At 54.3% G+C, this 13646-nt stretch overlaps 5 protein-coding genes across 5 annotated transcripts; 1 reads left to right on the top strand and 4 right to left on the bottom strand.

Moving 5' to 3' along the window:
- Positions 1 to 232: 232 nt before the first annotated feature.
- M406DRAFT_256295 (uncharacterized protein) lies at positions 233 to 2131 on the top strand (the record flags this gene model as incomplete). Its single annotated transcript, XM_040917094.1, has 4 exons — positions 233 to 266; positions 903 to 1522; positions 1579 to 1674; positions 1730 to 2131. 4 exons carry the CDS (start codon positions 233 to 235, stop codon positions 2129 to 2131), a joined length of 1152 nt encoding a protein of 383 aa, XP_040776796.1.
- Positions 2132 to 5414: 3283 nt separating this feature from the next.
- Positions 5415 to 6646, bottom strand: M406DRAFT_356079 (uncharacterized protein). The gene is made up of 2 exons (XM_040923351.1): positions 6608 to 6646; positions 5415 to 6524 (listed from the first exon to the last, which is right to left on the bottom strand). Exons 1-2 carry the CDS (start codon positions 6628 to 6630, stop codon positions 5489 to 5491), a joined length of 1059 nt encoding a protein of 352 aa, XP_040776797.1. The 5' UTR covers positions 6631 to 6646; the 3' UTR covers positions 5415 to 5488.
- A 631-nt stretch (positions 6647 to 7277) lies between these two features.
- On the bottom strand, positions 7278 to 8491 carry M406DRAFT_276530 (uncharacterized protein; the record flags this gene model as incomplete). The annotated part of the gene is made up of 3 exons (XM_040918285.1): positions 7278 to 7944; positions 8116 to 8302; positions 8405 to 8491. The coding sequence occupies 3 exons, from the start codon at positions 8489 to 8491 to the stop codon at positions 7529 to 7531; spliced, it is 690 nt and encodes a 229-aa protein (XP_040776798.1). The 3' UTR covers positions 7278 to 7528.
- Positions 8492 to 8802: 311 nt separating this feature from the next.
- M406DRAFT_276533 (uncharacterized protein) lies at positions 8803 to 11479 on the bottom strand. The gene is made up of 5 exons (XM_040918286.1): positions 10618 to 11479; positions 10369 to 10550; positions 9615 to 10271; positions 9319 to 9515; positions 8803 to 9245 (listed from the first exon to the last, which is right to left on the bottom strand). Exons 1-5 carry the CDS (start codon positions 11414 to 11416, stop codon positions 9152 to 9154), a joined length of 1929 nt encoding a protein of 642 aa, XP_040776799.1. The 5' UTR covers positions 11417 to 11479; the 3' UTR covers positions 8803 to 9151.
- Positions 11480 to 12979: 1500 nt separating this feature from the next.
- Positions 12980 to 13488, bottom strand: M406DRAFT_322108 (uncharacterized protein). The gene has a single exon (XM_040919601.1). It carries the CDS (start codon positions 13388 to 13390, stop codon positions 13211 to 13213), a length of 180 nt encoding a protein of 59 aa, XP_040776800.1. The 5' UTR covers positions 13391 to 13488; the 3' UTR covers positions 12980 to 13210.
- Positions 13489 to 13646: the final 158 nt, after the last annotated feature.

The following is a 13646-nucleotide window of genomic DNA, read 5'->3' on the forward strand; positions in this document are numbered from 1 at the left end:
GCCTTCCCGGCCGGCCAGAGCTGAGCAGGGATAACCTGACCTTAGTGCCAATTGCATGGGGAAAGATGGTGACCCCAGCTCACCGCCCACGGGGGAAAGCTGCTACTCTGTGGCAGAATTCTCAAAAAAATAAGTATGCATGGAGGAGAAAAGCTGTAGACAATTGAAACCTGCACCTGCAAAGCTTGGTAAAAAAGCAAAGTCAAAGTCACCTGCTCACAACCTGCCCATAATGGCTCCAGAATTGAGACCTAGAAGGTCTAAGGGTATGCTCACTATTTCTGAAATTCAAAGAACACATACTGACAATGTTCCAAGCTACAGCCACAGAAGCCCTGGCCACCACCACCGTTGAGGAGACGCCAAAGTCGAAACCTAAGACCCCCAAGGCTTCGAAGCGAAAGGGTGAGATATCCCACCCCTATTGATGATTTTGACCTCCGGTGATGATCTACCAGAACTGACATTAGTACTAGCCACTGAGGATGTCTCTCCGGCTGCCACGAAGAAGCAGAAGGCTGTAAAGACCCCATCCAAGCCCAAGGATGCCCAGGAACCAGCAAGCAATGAAGTCGAGCCTACACCCAAGACCAAAAAGGTCAAGACTCCATCCAAGGCAAAGGACCCCGAAGAGGCTGCATCTGAGCAGGTAGAGAAGACACCTGTCTCCAAGGCCAAGAAGGATAAGACGCCTTCAAAGGCAAAGGACACTGAGGACAGCACCTCAAAAGTTGCCGAGAAGACACCTGTATCCAAATCAAAGAAGGGTACCACGCCTGCCAAGGCCAAGGCCACTCAGGAGCAAGCCTCTGAGGCAGCCCAAGATACTACTGCCACTAAGTCGAAGAAGGAGAAGACACCTGCCAAAGGAAAGATAGCCAAGGAGACACCAACCAAGGGAGCCGAGCAAGCTACCCCAAAGGCCACTGGCAGCACCGTTACAGAGCCCAAGGAGACTCCCAAGAGTGCTTCCAAGGCAACCCAATCTGCGCCTGTCTCGGCTGCTAAGACAGCAACAAAGACACCCAAGTCGGCCAAGAAGTCTGGGAAGAAGGCCGAGAAAGAGCCAGTCGAGAAGAAAGATACGGTCAAGAAGGCTGATGCTGAGGTCATTGCTCCTCATGAAGAGGAGCACTCGTCCTCTGAGGAGGAGGCTGATGAGCAGACCAAAGCCCTTGTCCAGACTATTGACAGTGGGGATGAAGATGGCCCTGGCTCTGGAGTTGTTCTCTTTGAGGAGGGCCAAGATGTTGGCAAGATTCCTGAGTTATCTAACAAGGAAAAGAAGGCGGCAAAGAAGGCACTTGCTGCCTCGAAACAAAAGGAGGATCCAGGTGTGGTCTATGTCGGTCGTCTGCCTCATGGTTTCTACGAACACGAGATGAAGAGCTACTTCAGTCAGTTCGGCCCCATCCGCAACTTGAGAGTTTCCAGGAACAAGAAGACTGGTCGGGCGAAGCATTTTGCATTTGTCGAATTCGAGGAGCTCAGCACTGCTGAAATTGTTGCCAAGACCATGGACGTGAGTGCCGCAGACTCCGAACCACTCGATTGTGGACGAAGACTGACCTGTATTAGAACTATCTCCTCTTTGGCCATATTCTCAAGTGCAGTGTCATTCCGAAGGCACAAGTTCACGACGAACTCTTCAAGGGCGCTAATAAGAGATTCAAGGTATGCTTTCCCGTCCGCACTCGACACCAGCCAGGTACTGATTTATGATACGCAGCCCGTCCCATGGAACAAGATGGAAGGCAAGCAGATGGAACGCCCGCTTCTTGAAGACAAGTGGGCGCGAAAGATCAACAAGGAGAAAAAGAGGCGGGCTGAGAGGGCCAAGAAGCTGGAGGCCGTGGGCTACGAGTTCGATACACCCGAGGTCATGGATGTCAATGCTATTCCCGCCATTACTGCACCAGAGGCTACTGAGAGCAAGACTCTGGAGGCTGTTCAAGATGCTCCCACGAAGACCATCGAGGCGCCACCCGCCGTTGAAATTGCTGAGGGCGAGGTTGCCGAGAAGGAGCAGGAGGCAACACCCAAGCCTGCGAAGCGTACCAGAGGCAGACCAGCCAAGACGCCTCAGAAGGCCACCAAGGGGGCGGCGACTCCTAGAAAGACGAGAGGCTAAGGTTTAATATCCTAAAACCACTTCCCATATATATTCTTCCAGGACACTTTTTCATTGGGGGTATCAACAGAGCAAAACCATACCATGCTACATGCGGTCAAAGTGCTCCTTGGGTCCAGGCTGTCTAGAAAGACATAGGGCTAAGGCATTTGGATGGTCTCTTAAGTTATTAATATTGTAAGAAGCCTCTCGTATCTTTTTCGTGTTTAATATGCAAGAAAGCTTCCCTCCAGTATAGTAAGCCAAAGCTACGAAAAATTACAATTATGCTCTTTTCGCGCCCCCGGACCAAGGCTTGTGTCGTGTCAAGTACTTTAGATTGCTCAAGATAGGTGCAATGGAATTTGCCTGATTGAGCCGAACATCTCTTGCCACAACCAGAGGCGGAGGGCGGCAGCAGGCGATGTCATCCCAACACGAACTTGAACACGAGGTTGTCTGCGCATAGCGAACCCAACGAGTCCATTGAGGAAGTACCTCGGACGGTCATCAGGATTATAAAAGGCAGATTTTAGTCTACTTCGCTTCATTCATATTGAACGAGCCAGGGCGCATGCGTTTGAGCAGAAATATGAGCCCTGGTTTTGCGAAGATGAAATATGTATGAAGAGAGGAGAGGGAAGAAAAAACGGTCTTCCAAAAACGGAGCGAAAGAATCTTTTGCCAAGCATAGCAAACAGCTCTCCCCACTATTTGCTGCTAGGGACCCCTGAGTCCATGCGCAGCCAGTGAGGGAAGACAGCCAGGACAGCCTGGGCCACCGTAGCTTCCGCTGTGGGTGCCTGCTAAACCACCCGGTGCTGCCACCCTGCAGTGCCTAGAACCACACCAGTAACCAGTCCGAAGGGGCTTATTGGAGTTGACACCTGCAACCTTCGAAAAACTGCTGCCATCCACCACCACCCAATGCTATCTGTCCTTTCGAGACGCATCAAAGCCCGGAGTGGTGTCCAGTGCTAACTGACCATGTCTTCGGCCGCCCCACCCGATGCAATCTCAAGCTCAATTGCAGGCACAGGTACAGGCAATAAGAAAAAAAACAAGAAGAAGGGCAAGCCAAAGAAGGCTGTCGACACCAGCACCAGAGATGGCGATGGCGGCACCACCCAACAGCCCAGCCCGAGTCCTCGAGAGGAGGACAGGACGAACGACCTGTCTACTGCTGAAGAGGACCCCCCAGAACCCCCGGTGGTAAGTTCGAGCGCCCAGAGCCCTAGCAAAGCACAAGCAATTGAGCACCACGGACGAAACCCCGGCAGACCCACCTTCGTGCTGTGGACACGAGCTTTCTCCCTGCATGTACTGTGTACCTCCCTCATGGGATGCTCCATATATCCTTTGCGATGGAGTTGTCGTCAATGGCATTCTCAACCGCAGGATCGCTTACGTCCTCCCCGGATCAACTCGCTGAAAATATGACGATCTGTCTCTAACATGTCATCTTCCCAGGCCGAAAGCAGGGATACCGAGAAACTGCAGAATCCACCTGCAGCTACAAAGTCCGAGCCACCGCATGCCAACGGACATGCGCGAGCATCGTCAGTGAACGGCCTACCAGTCTCCGGCGACGCGCCCTCGACGACCACCACAGAGATCCCTTCGGATGACACTAGCGCAAAGTTAGAGGCAATGTCACAAGAAAGAGAGGCGCTTCTGGCGCAGGTGGAGGAATCGCGCAAGCAATTGGAGACGATACAAGAGTCGCACTCGTCAGAGATCGCCAAGTTGAAAACAGCTCTTGAGGAGACAGAGGGCGCAAAGAACGATGCAGAAGAACAATACCAGGCACTGCTGATGAGGGTTGAGAAAATCAAGGAGTCATTGGGCGACCGGCTCAAGAGGGACAGGGCAGAACTCGAAGAAGCGAATCAGCGCATCGAAGAGCTCGAGGTTCAGAATGAGGAATTGCAAAAAGGGTCTTCCTCGTCCGAGGAGGAGGTCACCCAGCTGAGAGACGAGTTACAAGAAGCGAACAGGGAGCTAACGACGCTGAGGAGTCGGAACAACCTCTCGCAGCAGAATTGGCTGAAAGAAAAGGATGACATGGCGAGACAAGTGCAACATCTCAGGAGCGAGCTGGAGTCGACGAGCAGTGCCATGAGCGAATGGGAGGTCATTGCCATGGAGGAGCGGCAGACGCGGGAAAGCCTGTCGGAAAAGGCCACTGATCTGGAGGAGCAATTGGTCTCCATCAGGGAAGCGTATGATAGGGCCGCGGAGGAGCGAGACAGCTCACTACAGACCATCGACGGCTTACAAAGGGCGCTGCAAGAGATTCAGGATGCCAGGAGGAAAGAGTTGCGAGATTTGGTGGAGTCCTCGGAGGAGCAGCTTCAGGAGATGAAGAAGCGGGTCGAGGATGCCGACAAGAGGGTAGCAGAAGCCGAGGCAGCAAAGGCGAGCCTCTCAAAGGAGCTCGAAAGGACGGCGCCCTTTGAGAAGGAGGTCAGAGAGAAGAACTTGCTCATTGGGAAGTTGAGACACGAGGGAATCATACTCAACGACCATCTCACAAAAGCACTCCGGTACCTGAAGAAAACAAAGCCAGATGAGCAGGTTGATCGGTAAGTTTCATGCACACACCCTTTGCGAAAGAGGACTAACATTGTGTCCAGGCAAATCATCACGAACTATCTCCTCCAGTTCCTCTCGATAGACCGATCCGACCCTAAAAGGTTCCAAATATTACAAGTCATCGCCGGCTACCTAGCCTGGACGGACGAGCAGAAAGAGCAGGCAGGACTCGCCCGCCCCGGCGCCTCTCACAGCTCACTGCGACTGCCAGCCTCGCCGTTCCACAGGACGCCCAGCACACCATCTCTGAGTACCGATTTCTTCTCGGAAACGTCTTCTACGTCCGGCAAGGAGTCTCTGGCCGACTTGTGGGCCGGTTTCTTGGAGAGAAGTGCGGAGGAGGGTCGCACTGCCGAGATCCATGGTTCCAGCTCAAGAAAAGGCAGTACCTCTTCCAGTGTAGGCACGGGCGTCACAATAACGAAGCCGGATGGGAAAGGCTAGTAGCTCTACTCGTCCCCGCTGGGTCCTATACGGCCACATAAAGACTCTTCCTGGTTGAGAAGGCCTTTGAATATGGGGACGGGAAGGCAGGGTTTCGGCGTTCAGGAATATCCAAGATCAAGCAAGCAAAGACATAGTGTCTACACAGCGTATAGTAATTATTTACAGAAGGCGTCACTGACCTCTAGGCGCCTTGGAGGGGCCTATTCTCACGATTACAGGGCCACGTGCATGATAAGTCAGAGTCTCTGGAATGGTAAAAGTTGCGACTTATTTCCCCCGTTCCAATTGCCAGTCTATGTATTGAAATTGGGGAGGTTATCTCTTTGTGAGCCCTACTTAGCTGGCCATTTCAGTACCTCCCATCATTCGTTGGGCGAATGATTCTGCTACTTGTTCCATGGTCTGGAGGTCGATCCGTCTGTTCTCCACCGCATCACGCATGCTGTCCACGACCTCCTGGCTCTCCATGGCCTCCTGCATCAATACGCCCTCGTGCGCCCAGTAGCCCGCATCCGCAGCCCTGAGCTCCGCATCCCGGGCCACGGTGTTCTTCAGCACGTTGGCGGACCGGATTCTCATGGTGGCCGCGCCCACCGCATCCCTCATGATGTCGATCCGCTCCGCGACGGTCATGTCGGGCACGAACAGCCTGTTGGTCGCGCTGAGATACAGCACAGCCGCGAGGGCCAGGTCCAGGCACGCGAGGGCGGCATACCGGACCACGCGCGCGCGCCAGTAAAAGAAGACCACCTCGCGCAGCATGCGGGCCCTCTCATTGCCGTCGACGTGGTCCCACTGCACGAGGAGGCCTGCGTCGACGGCGGCCAGCACCACGACGGCGTACGTTGCGAGGCGGCGCCACTGGCTGGCCGCCCTGCCCTTGAGCAGCAGCTCGCTCGTGGCAAGACCGACCAGGGCAGCGTTCAGCAGGTGTGGCGTGACGACGGACGGCGCGGCGTAGAGGAGATATGTCGTCGGGTCCTGGGAGTTGCAGAAGGGGCAGTCGGCCAGCACGTCTGGGCCGTACTTGTAGTAGAGCAGCTTGCCCGCCTTGCTCTCGAGGCGGGTGCGGAGGACCTCGTCCCTCGCGGTCAGGGGCCGCTTCATGGAGAGCTGGGACATGAGCAGGCCGCTGGAGACGGTGGGATTGGAGCGGGTGACGACGAAGATGTTCTCGGGCGACGTCAAGGGAGAGAGGCAGAGCAGGAAGAGGACGGCTGCGGCGGCGAGGACGAGGATGGCGACGAGGGCTCGGTTTGGCAGGGGGACGATGGGCTTGTTCCGTTCCCGTGGGCGGTTCTTTATGGAGCGGTACCAGGTGATGGCCTTGGGAACGAGCATGGGCCCGAAGAAAATGAGGAGGGACTTGATCCTGTGTTTTGTGACATTAGTTGGATCGCTCACGTCGATGGGAGGAAGAGTAGGGTTGTGTATGTATTCATAAACACTACTTACGTCCCCCATGATATGACCGCCATGGTGACTGTGATTGTTATTAATGTTGGAGATGGTGATGGAGGGGAGGGAAGGTAGAAAAAGAAAGGAACCCCTCGCTCTCCCAAGAGCTTGTTCGTTGTTTCGAGGCAGCAAGCGTGGTGTTGCATGTGCAACTAACTATATAAAGTACTTAAGTAGCTACGTAGTGCTATAGCAATGCCAGCCCGTTCGCGCTGCGCAGGGATCCAGGCTCAACCGCTGTCCACTGCAAACCTCTTGGCGCCGCCTGGACAAGTAGTGGGTTCAGGTGGGCAAGGTGGGGGCATTGCAGCGAGCTACTGCTGGAAATATTTGTGAACTCGCGAATTCTTGAAAAATTTCCCAACCTTCCATTCAACAACCAAAAAAGCACCACCTTGACCATTTCACTTTTTGCAACGGTCAATCCGCAAGAAGCGCCACTGCTCTCAAAAAAGCATGCGCGATGCCAACACGAGATTCATGTCTGCATCCTGCTTCTAGTCATTCTATTTTCTAGACCAGAAGGAAGGTTTTGGTAAGTCTTGACGATGCGACACGATCTGAAAGAGCGCGTCCATGCTATGTGTGAGCAGAGGGAGCTGTGCCCTCGCCTCTTCCGACGAGATAAAATCCATCCCAACCAAAGACCGGGCACTTTCGAAGCTTTAGCAATCTTTTTATTTCCAGTGGTTGCTAGAGTCAAAGTGTTGCCCAGAGCGAGCCCAAGTACTCTGCCAAGAGTCATCTCACTTAGTGTTGCAGAGTTTCAGTCCTCACCGGCCATGAAGAACTTTGCGTCAAATTGTTGAGAGACATGCGAGCATTCTTTTTAGTCCCTGTTTGTTTGAGGGTTGTTTTGCCATGGGGGATCCGTAGCTGCAAGGCCATAATGTAATATATCTACACAGCACGCTCATATCATGTGTCCTTCTTGGAAGGCTCCTCCTTCTTTTTCTCCGTCGTGCCCTGTGCTGTGTCTGCCTTGTCCGTGTCCCTGGCCTTGAACGGCTGTTCTCTCTGTTTCGACGACGTGTAACCACCTTCACTTCTTATGTCCAGGACCAGCTTCACCAGCGCCCCTATGGTGTCCGCAATCAACGTGATCACACCCGTGCACGCCAGCTGCCAGGATACAACGCTGACGCTGCCCATCGGCGCCCGTGGGAACGAGATGAGCCACTCCGCATAGTGTGGGAACCAGCCGTGGGGCAGCCAGAACATAGGCTGGCGCGAGTACCAGAACGGGAGGAACCAACGGGCTCCCGAGGTGCAGAACCACCGGACTGCGTTGACGGTCTTGTCGAAGGAGGCTTTGGTCGTGTCGATACCGGATTCTATGTGCACAAGGCCGAATGCACCAGGTCAGCAGCCCGTCCATGCTCCCGAAAGGAAGAATGTACGTAGAGTTACGGAGAGAGAGAGTGTGTGTGTGCGTGGCGGGGGAGGGGTGGAGGATGAGAGGTGCAAGTGAGGAATGAACGAGTGTGTAGGTTAGCCAGACGTACTCGACTTCTCCAGCTCCTCCAGCATCTTGTCATGCTGCCGCCGCAGCTTCGCCCATTTCGCGAACTCGTCCTGGCTGCTCGTCGCGTTCAGGTCATGTCGCACTTGGAGGTACGACTGCTGCAGCTCGCGCTGTCCGCGGATCTGCCTCGACGTCCCCGACGGGGCGGAGATGTAGAGCTTCCATAACTGTGACGATGACACCGGTCTCTTGTCAGCATGCCGCCAGGTAAAAACTGCCTCAATACATAGGAAATAGGAAGTAAGGGGAGGTGTCGGAGAAAGCCTCACCAGGTTGTTGATGGTTGCGGCGCCGATGGTATTCACCACAGCCACAGCGACCTCGACCGCAAAGATGATGACGAGGAGGGACGCCATTATCCCCCTTGTTCTTTCTTTCTTGGGTTTATGACGAGAGGGGGACAGACAGCAGGCAGTTGGTGTCTGAGAACATAACCGCTACTACAGGGCGAGGTAGTTGTAGCAGTAGCAGGGAGAATCGGTAAATTTGGTGGAGAGAGGTGTTCAGCTCTACAGGTACGAACAGCTCAGAGTGTCGGCGTTTTTGCAGGGTTGGCTGGTTGCATCATGGGTCGCCCTGGCAGAATCTGGGCACAGACCCAGGCTTCGTTCCAGAACAACCCATCTCTCTCTCACCCAAGACTCCCTCTTTTAGCTTTCGAGTGCGACTAGGAAAAAGAAGAGATGAGGCTTTCATTTCATTCCAATCTCAATAATGAGAACGGTATGCAGTTGGACTGTGTGCCAGAGCTTCAAAATCCCAATGAACAGGAGAGAAAATACCCAAACTCCCATGCCCCAGTGCCATGGGGACATTCCTCGCGCCGCTGCCCCAGATTCTCTCAATAACCACATTCTTCGAATACGCTCCCAACCCCTCCCCCATTCCTGATACTCCTATGCCGGATGCTTGAATTGACCTCGAAATATCATTAGTCGTAGCAACGAAATCATTTCATATTGTGAGACCTCGCTTTGTGCAAACCAGAAATCCCGGACCTCGACTTGAACCTCTTCTCAATCATCATACGAGGCCTGATTGCTGCTGTTATCGACGAGGATGACAACGGTCAGAACTGCAGCGTAGGCTTCGCGGATGGCACAAGCCATGCTGTGTGGGAGAAGTGTTAGAAGATTTCGACTGTGATGCTCTCGGTGTATGGAACAATCTTTTTCACACTCACCAAGTCTTCCCGATATCCGCCACCACCGCGCTCAGCCCCCAGTGTGCACACCAGGCCCTGGCCAGCACTTCATTATCTGGCACACCAAAGGCCTCGATCACCAGGACATCTTCCTCCTCGTCCTTGCTATGATCACCTGATTTTCCTTTCGTCGTCGCGTGGCCGTTCCCGTTTCCGTTCATCGACGGCCGGCGCCCCTTGGACGAGCCTTCACCTGCTGTTGAGTCGGACAGGTCGCGGTCTGCGTCGGCGTCGTTGATTCCCTCAGCCACAGACTTATATCCTTTGAGGTCCACCCTACTCCTCGCGCCGTATAGCCCAGCCCAGTCGCGGATCGAGATGACCTCGTCTGCCGCGACGGCTAGGTAAGTATAGTCGTAGAACAGCGGGTGCGGCCCCTGCGTGCACGGCCACGCTGAGATGAAGTGCACATCATAGGTCAGGCGCAGAGGCCACGAGACACCGTCGATGGCGAACTGTATCGCTGCATTGAACCACTTAGGTCCCGGGTCCGCCATCCTTTCCGCGCAGGGCTTCATCGAGAGGAGTTCGATGCGCACCGTGTCGACAATATTGTCCGTGTCTGGGCGAATCATGTCATAATCCTCTACAGGGAACGCATCTGTGGGGGGTCCCAAGGGGTCGGAGCGTTCTGACATCAAGCGCACGTCCTCGGGGGTCAGTCGCTGTCGAGGCGGGCGGGAACGGACGCGCGCAATCTGAGAGCGACTCAGGTCCGGTGTGGGTCGTGCTGGACCGACCCAGCCTGCGACCTCATGGCAGGTCGGGGCGAGAACCTTGCCGACGATCGAGGTCGACGTCCAGTAGGTGTAACTGTTCCGATACTGGAAACCGCAGTTCGGGTTCAGGTGGATGAGAAGTGCCAGGTCGTCGGTGGCCTCATCCGGGTCGATGTCGATCAGGGCGTTCATCATGACGAAGGGAAAAGAAGGCTAGTCTATGTGTCAGCACAGTTCAGGAACGACTTGCCTTCCTTTTATCTTCTTTTTGTTCTCCCCCCTCCCACCCCTGGGAAGATTAGGGACTCACGCCAGGTAGTACCAGGCCGCTGAAGAAGGCCATGGCATGGGAGCTGATGGCATCAAGATTTGAGGCATCATAGCCCTGTCTCAGAGAGGCCAGAGTCTCGGCAAGATTAGGCCACTTCATCATCTGTGCAAACCTCTTGATCATCTTGACCTGCCGTCGCTTCAGTTTATACCGTAGTTTTACTACAAACCTGTCTGTCAGCACAAAGAACTCTTGCTCGCGGTGGTTGTGTCTTGCGTTCTGGCGCACCTTGGTCAGCGGTGCTCCCATAGGCTTCTATCCTAACGTTATCCCGCCACCTTCTCGAGAGGGCCAAATTCCACTTGATAGCCGGTGGCAGCTGCTCTAAAAGCTTCTCCTTGGCCCACTCGCCATGCTGTCTCGAATGTATGCGCAGGTCCAGCTCCATGCTCAGAAGTAGCTGGTGGAAGAACTTGACATACTGTTCGTGGTTGACATGTGCCGTGTCAAATATAAACCGCGTGACGATCTGGTTCTTGGCCTGCGAGAAATCTATCCAGTGGTCTGGGCGGGTGAGAACCAAGATGAGGTCGGTAATCTGCTTGTCTAGAGTCTTGTGGGGACTCAAGACACGGTCTGGGTCCTTGAGGAACTTCCGATAGAGGTTCTTGTACATGTAGTCGACATCATTGTCCTCCAGCCCCAACTCCAAGTCTTTAAGCCTGCCAAAGATGCGCACCAAATCCACGTCACGAGCCACAACCCCCGAGTCACGCAGGGCGATCGTTGGTGGCCTGGCACTGGCGGTGGTAGCCCACTGATTCAGGGTCACAGTGCCGGGGAGCGTGCCGAAGTAGAAGGAGTAGCTGGGCTGCTCCATCGTCGCCCAGGGACGAGACGCGGTGCCGGGGCCCATGGTTCTCATGGTCATGAGCTGGGTCATCGAGTCGTGCTGGTTGACGCCGTCATCCTCTTCGCCTCGGTTCCCAGCCGCGGTGGCGTATGTCGAGCAAAACTCATCTCCGGCGTGAGGTATCCGTCGCATATGGCCTTTGAAGGCGGGGACGCCTTTACATATATAATCCATAGCATGGCCTAGAGGAAGTTCAGCCCCAGGGCCGTATCCCGGTGGCGGCCATGTTCCCGGGCCCCCATGCGAAGCCCTAGGACTAGGTGAGAAGCGCGGCGCGTGGCCATTGGCGAAAGCGGGTTCCTTTCCTTTAAATGGGAGTGGTTCAGAATTCTGGCGCTTGTGCAGTTTCCGGGGCTGCAGGCTCTGGAGAGTGGCACTTCGTAAGGGGATGTTCTGCTTGCTGGGCTTTCGCTGTATGGTGGACTCCGGGTCACTCAACCTCCGCGGCCGTGTGGTCGGTAGTGGGTCCTCAGTGTCCTCGATTTTCTAGGTACCAGTGTCAGTGACATGTGTCAAGAAGAAGCAGCCGCTTTACAATTTGCAACAAAAGCCAAGAAACTGGCAGAGAGGGTTTATAGTACCGGTAAGATGCCATTTTTCTTGTCCCCGATGTGCTCGGCCGAACTCTTCTTGGGCTTGAAGAGGGTCTTCCAGAAGCCCTTCTTCTTTCCCTTATCCCGGCTCATCTCAGCCGCTCATGCAAGCGTCAGGAATCCTGTGGGCATGAAGATATGTGTGGACAGTCATGAATGATGATGGTGATGAGAAGATGGCTGCGGGTCGATCTGAGAGGGGTTATTGCTTGTCTTGCTGTGGTCGGGTCAATGATTGGCTGAGGCGATGACGATTTCGTGCATTGCGACAAGCGATGAGGTGGCAGTGAGTGAGGGTGGTGGTGGTTCAAAGATGCCGAAGGGGGGCGGCAGTCCTCGCGAAGTATTCCGTTTGGATGGATGGATGGATGAGGCAGCTGGTTTACCAGCCAGTCCCAGCCCCTGCCCTAGAATAAATCTGAGCCTCCCTTGGAGGCGCGTTCGCTGCAGCTGAGGGTACAAGACAAGCCAACTGCGGGTCCTCTCTTTCAGGGGGGTTGGTTATTCGTTGGTCTGGTCCTTGAAGTGATAGACAGAGAGAGAGAGATTGGAGGGGCAGGGTATGTATATGCTCGTTCGACCGTAATGAGAAATCCTCATACGTCTTTGGATCTAATTCATTCGCCTTTCTGGCCTGAGAGTGAGGTGAGGTTGGGATGATCAATTGCCTTCGAGAACCAGCTCAAGTCGTTGTGGTTGCAGGTCTTCCGTTGCAGCAGGGGTAAGGTCTCGGCCCTTGTGGCAGTGGGATGTACTATGGAAAGTGCAAAGTGTATCCTGTCCACGCTAGGGTGATCTTGTCTGCAGGCAGTCGAGTACTCTGAGGGGGGCTAAGGCCCTAACAACATCCTGTAATAGTGCCTAAGCGTTGCTGCTAAGATAGATGTACTATGGTACATGGTAAATCGTTCTTACCGTATGGAACAGGTGTTTTAAGGTTGAAGCACTTCGGGTGATTGGCACTAACTGCAACCCTGACGTCCCTTCCCCACAGGACGTCCTGCCCCCCCCCGCCTGATGAGCGCAGGGGGGGGGCGGCATCTATCCGTTTCGAGGAACGGGCACCATAGAGCCCACAGCATCTCATATAACAACTGTAGCCACTATCCCCGCCTCTCGTGTTCCTAAACTGTTGCGTGCCCACAGCGGAGAGCCAAAGGAACACACGACCAGATCGATATATCATCTTATGCGCTGTCATTCGTTTATAGCGCTTCTTTGGGTTTTGCAGAATCCCTCGCTCTACCTCTAGCCACAACATAAGCGAAACTCGCACATATTTGCGCCTCGTGGGCCGGGCAGTAATTATACCTTATTTCTTCTTCTTCCATATTGTACTTCTGCTTCAGAAGACAGGCAGACTACACAAGCAAAGTCAGTCAGTTGATCTTAAAGAGTTGGTGGATCCACCTGGGCTGGACTCTTGAAGGGCGGAGACTGATGACCTGCGGACGTCTTGGCCACTTCCTAAACGCCCGCGTATGACGATAGGTCTACATCTTTGCGGCGTCTCCTCCTCACTCTGGGCGAATTGGTCGTATGCACTCCAGTCCATCTTCTCGACTCTTCTGCATAATAGTATCGGGTCACAGGACAGGGACTTGATTTTCGGATTGACCTATCTGAGAAGTTCATAGCTTTCAGCAGAGCCGGCTACTTACAGTCCACCTTCACTCAGATGGAGCTCTGGGCCACGGGACTCAACGCCTGGGGTCAGCTCTGCCTCAACAACCACAACAATCCAGCAAGTGACGACCACACAAGAGAACCAGATGATTATTATCAATTTACCCCTATCCTGCGGTGCAGGC

Source organism: Cryphonectria parasitica (genome assembly GCF_011745365.1).
Source record: "Cryphonectria parasitica EP155 unplaced genomic scaffold M406scaffold_4, whole genome shotgun sequence".
Lineage (NCBI taxonomy): Eukaryota > Fungi > Ascomycota > Sordariomycetes > Diaporthales > Cryphonectriaceae > Cryphonectria > Cryphonectria parasitica.

Excerpts from the sequence above, each read along its gene's own strand:
- M406DRAFT_356079 (XM_040923351.1), bottom strand. The coding sequence starts at position 6,630 with ATGGCGGTCATATCATGGGGGAC. Across the intron at positions 6,525-6,607 it reads GCGGTCATATCATGGGGGAC|GATCAAGTCCCTCCTCATTT; the intron begins GTAAGTAGTGTT and ends CACAAAACACAG.
- M406DRAFT_276533 (XM_040918286.1), bottom strand. The coding sequence starts at position 11,416 with ATGGATTATATATGTAAAGGCGTCCCCGCCTTCAAAGGCCATATGCGA. Across the intron at positions 10,551-10,617 it reads TGGGAGCACCGCTGACCAAG|TAAAACTACGGTATAAACTG; the intron begins GTGCGCCAGAAC and ends ACAGGTTTGTAG. Across the intron at positions 10,272-10,368 it reads GCGGCCTGGTACTACCTGGC|CCTTCTTTTCCCTTCGTCAT; the intron begins GTGAGTCCCTAA and ends CACATAGACTAG.
- M406DRAFT_322108 (XM_040919601.1), bottom strand. The coding sequence starts at position 13,390 with ATGGACTGGAGTGCATACGACCAATTCGCCCAGAGTGAGGAGGAGACG.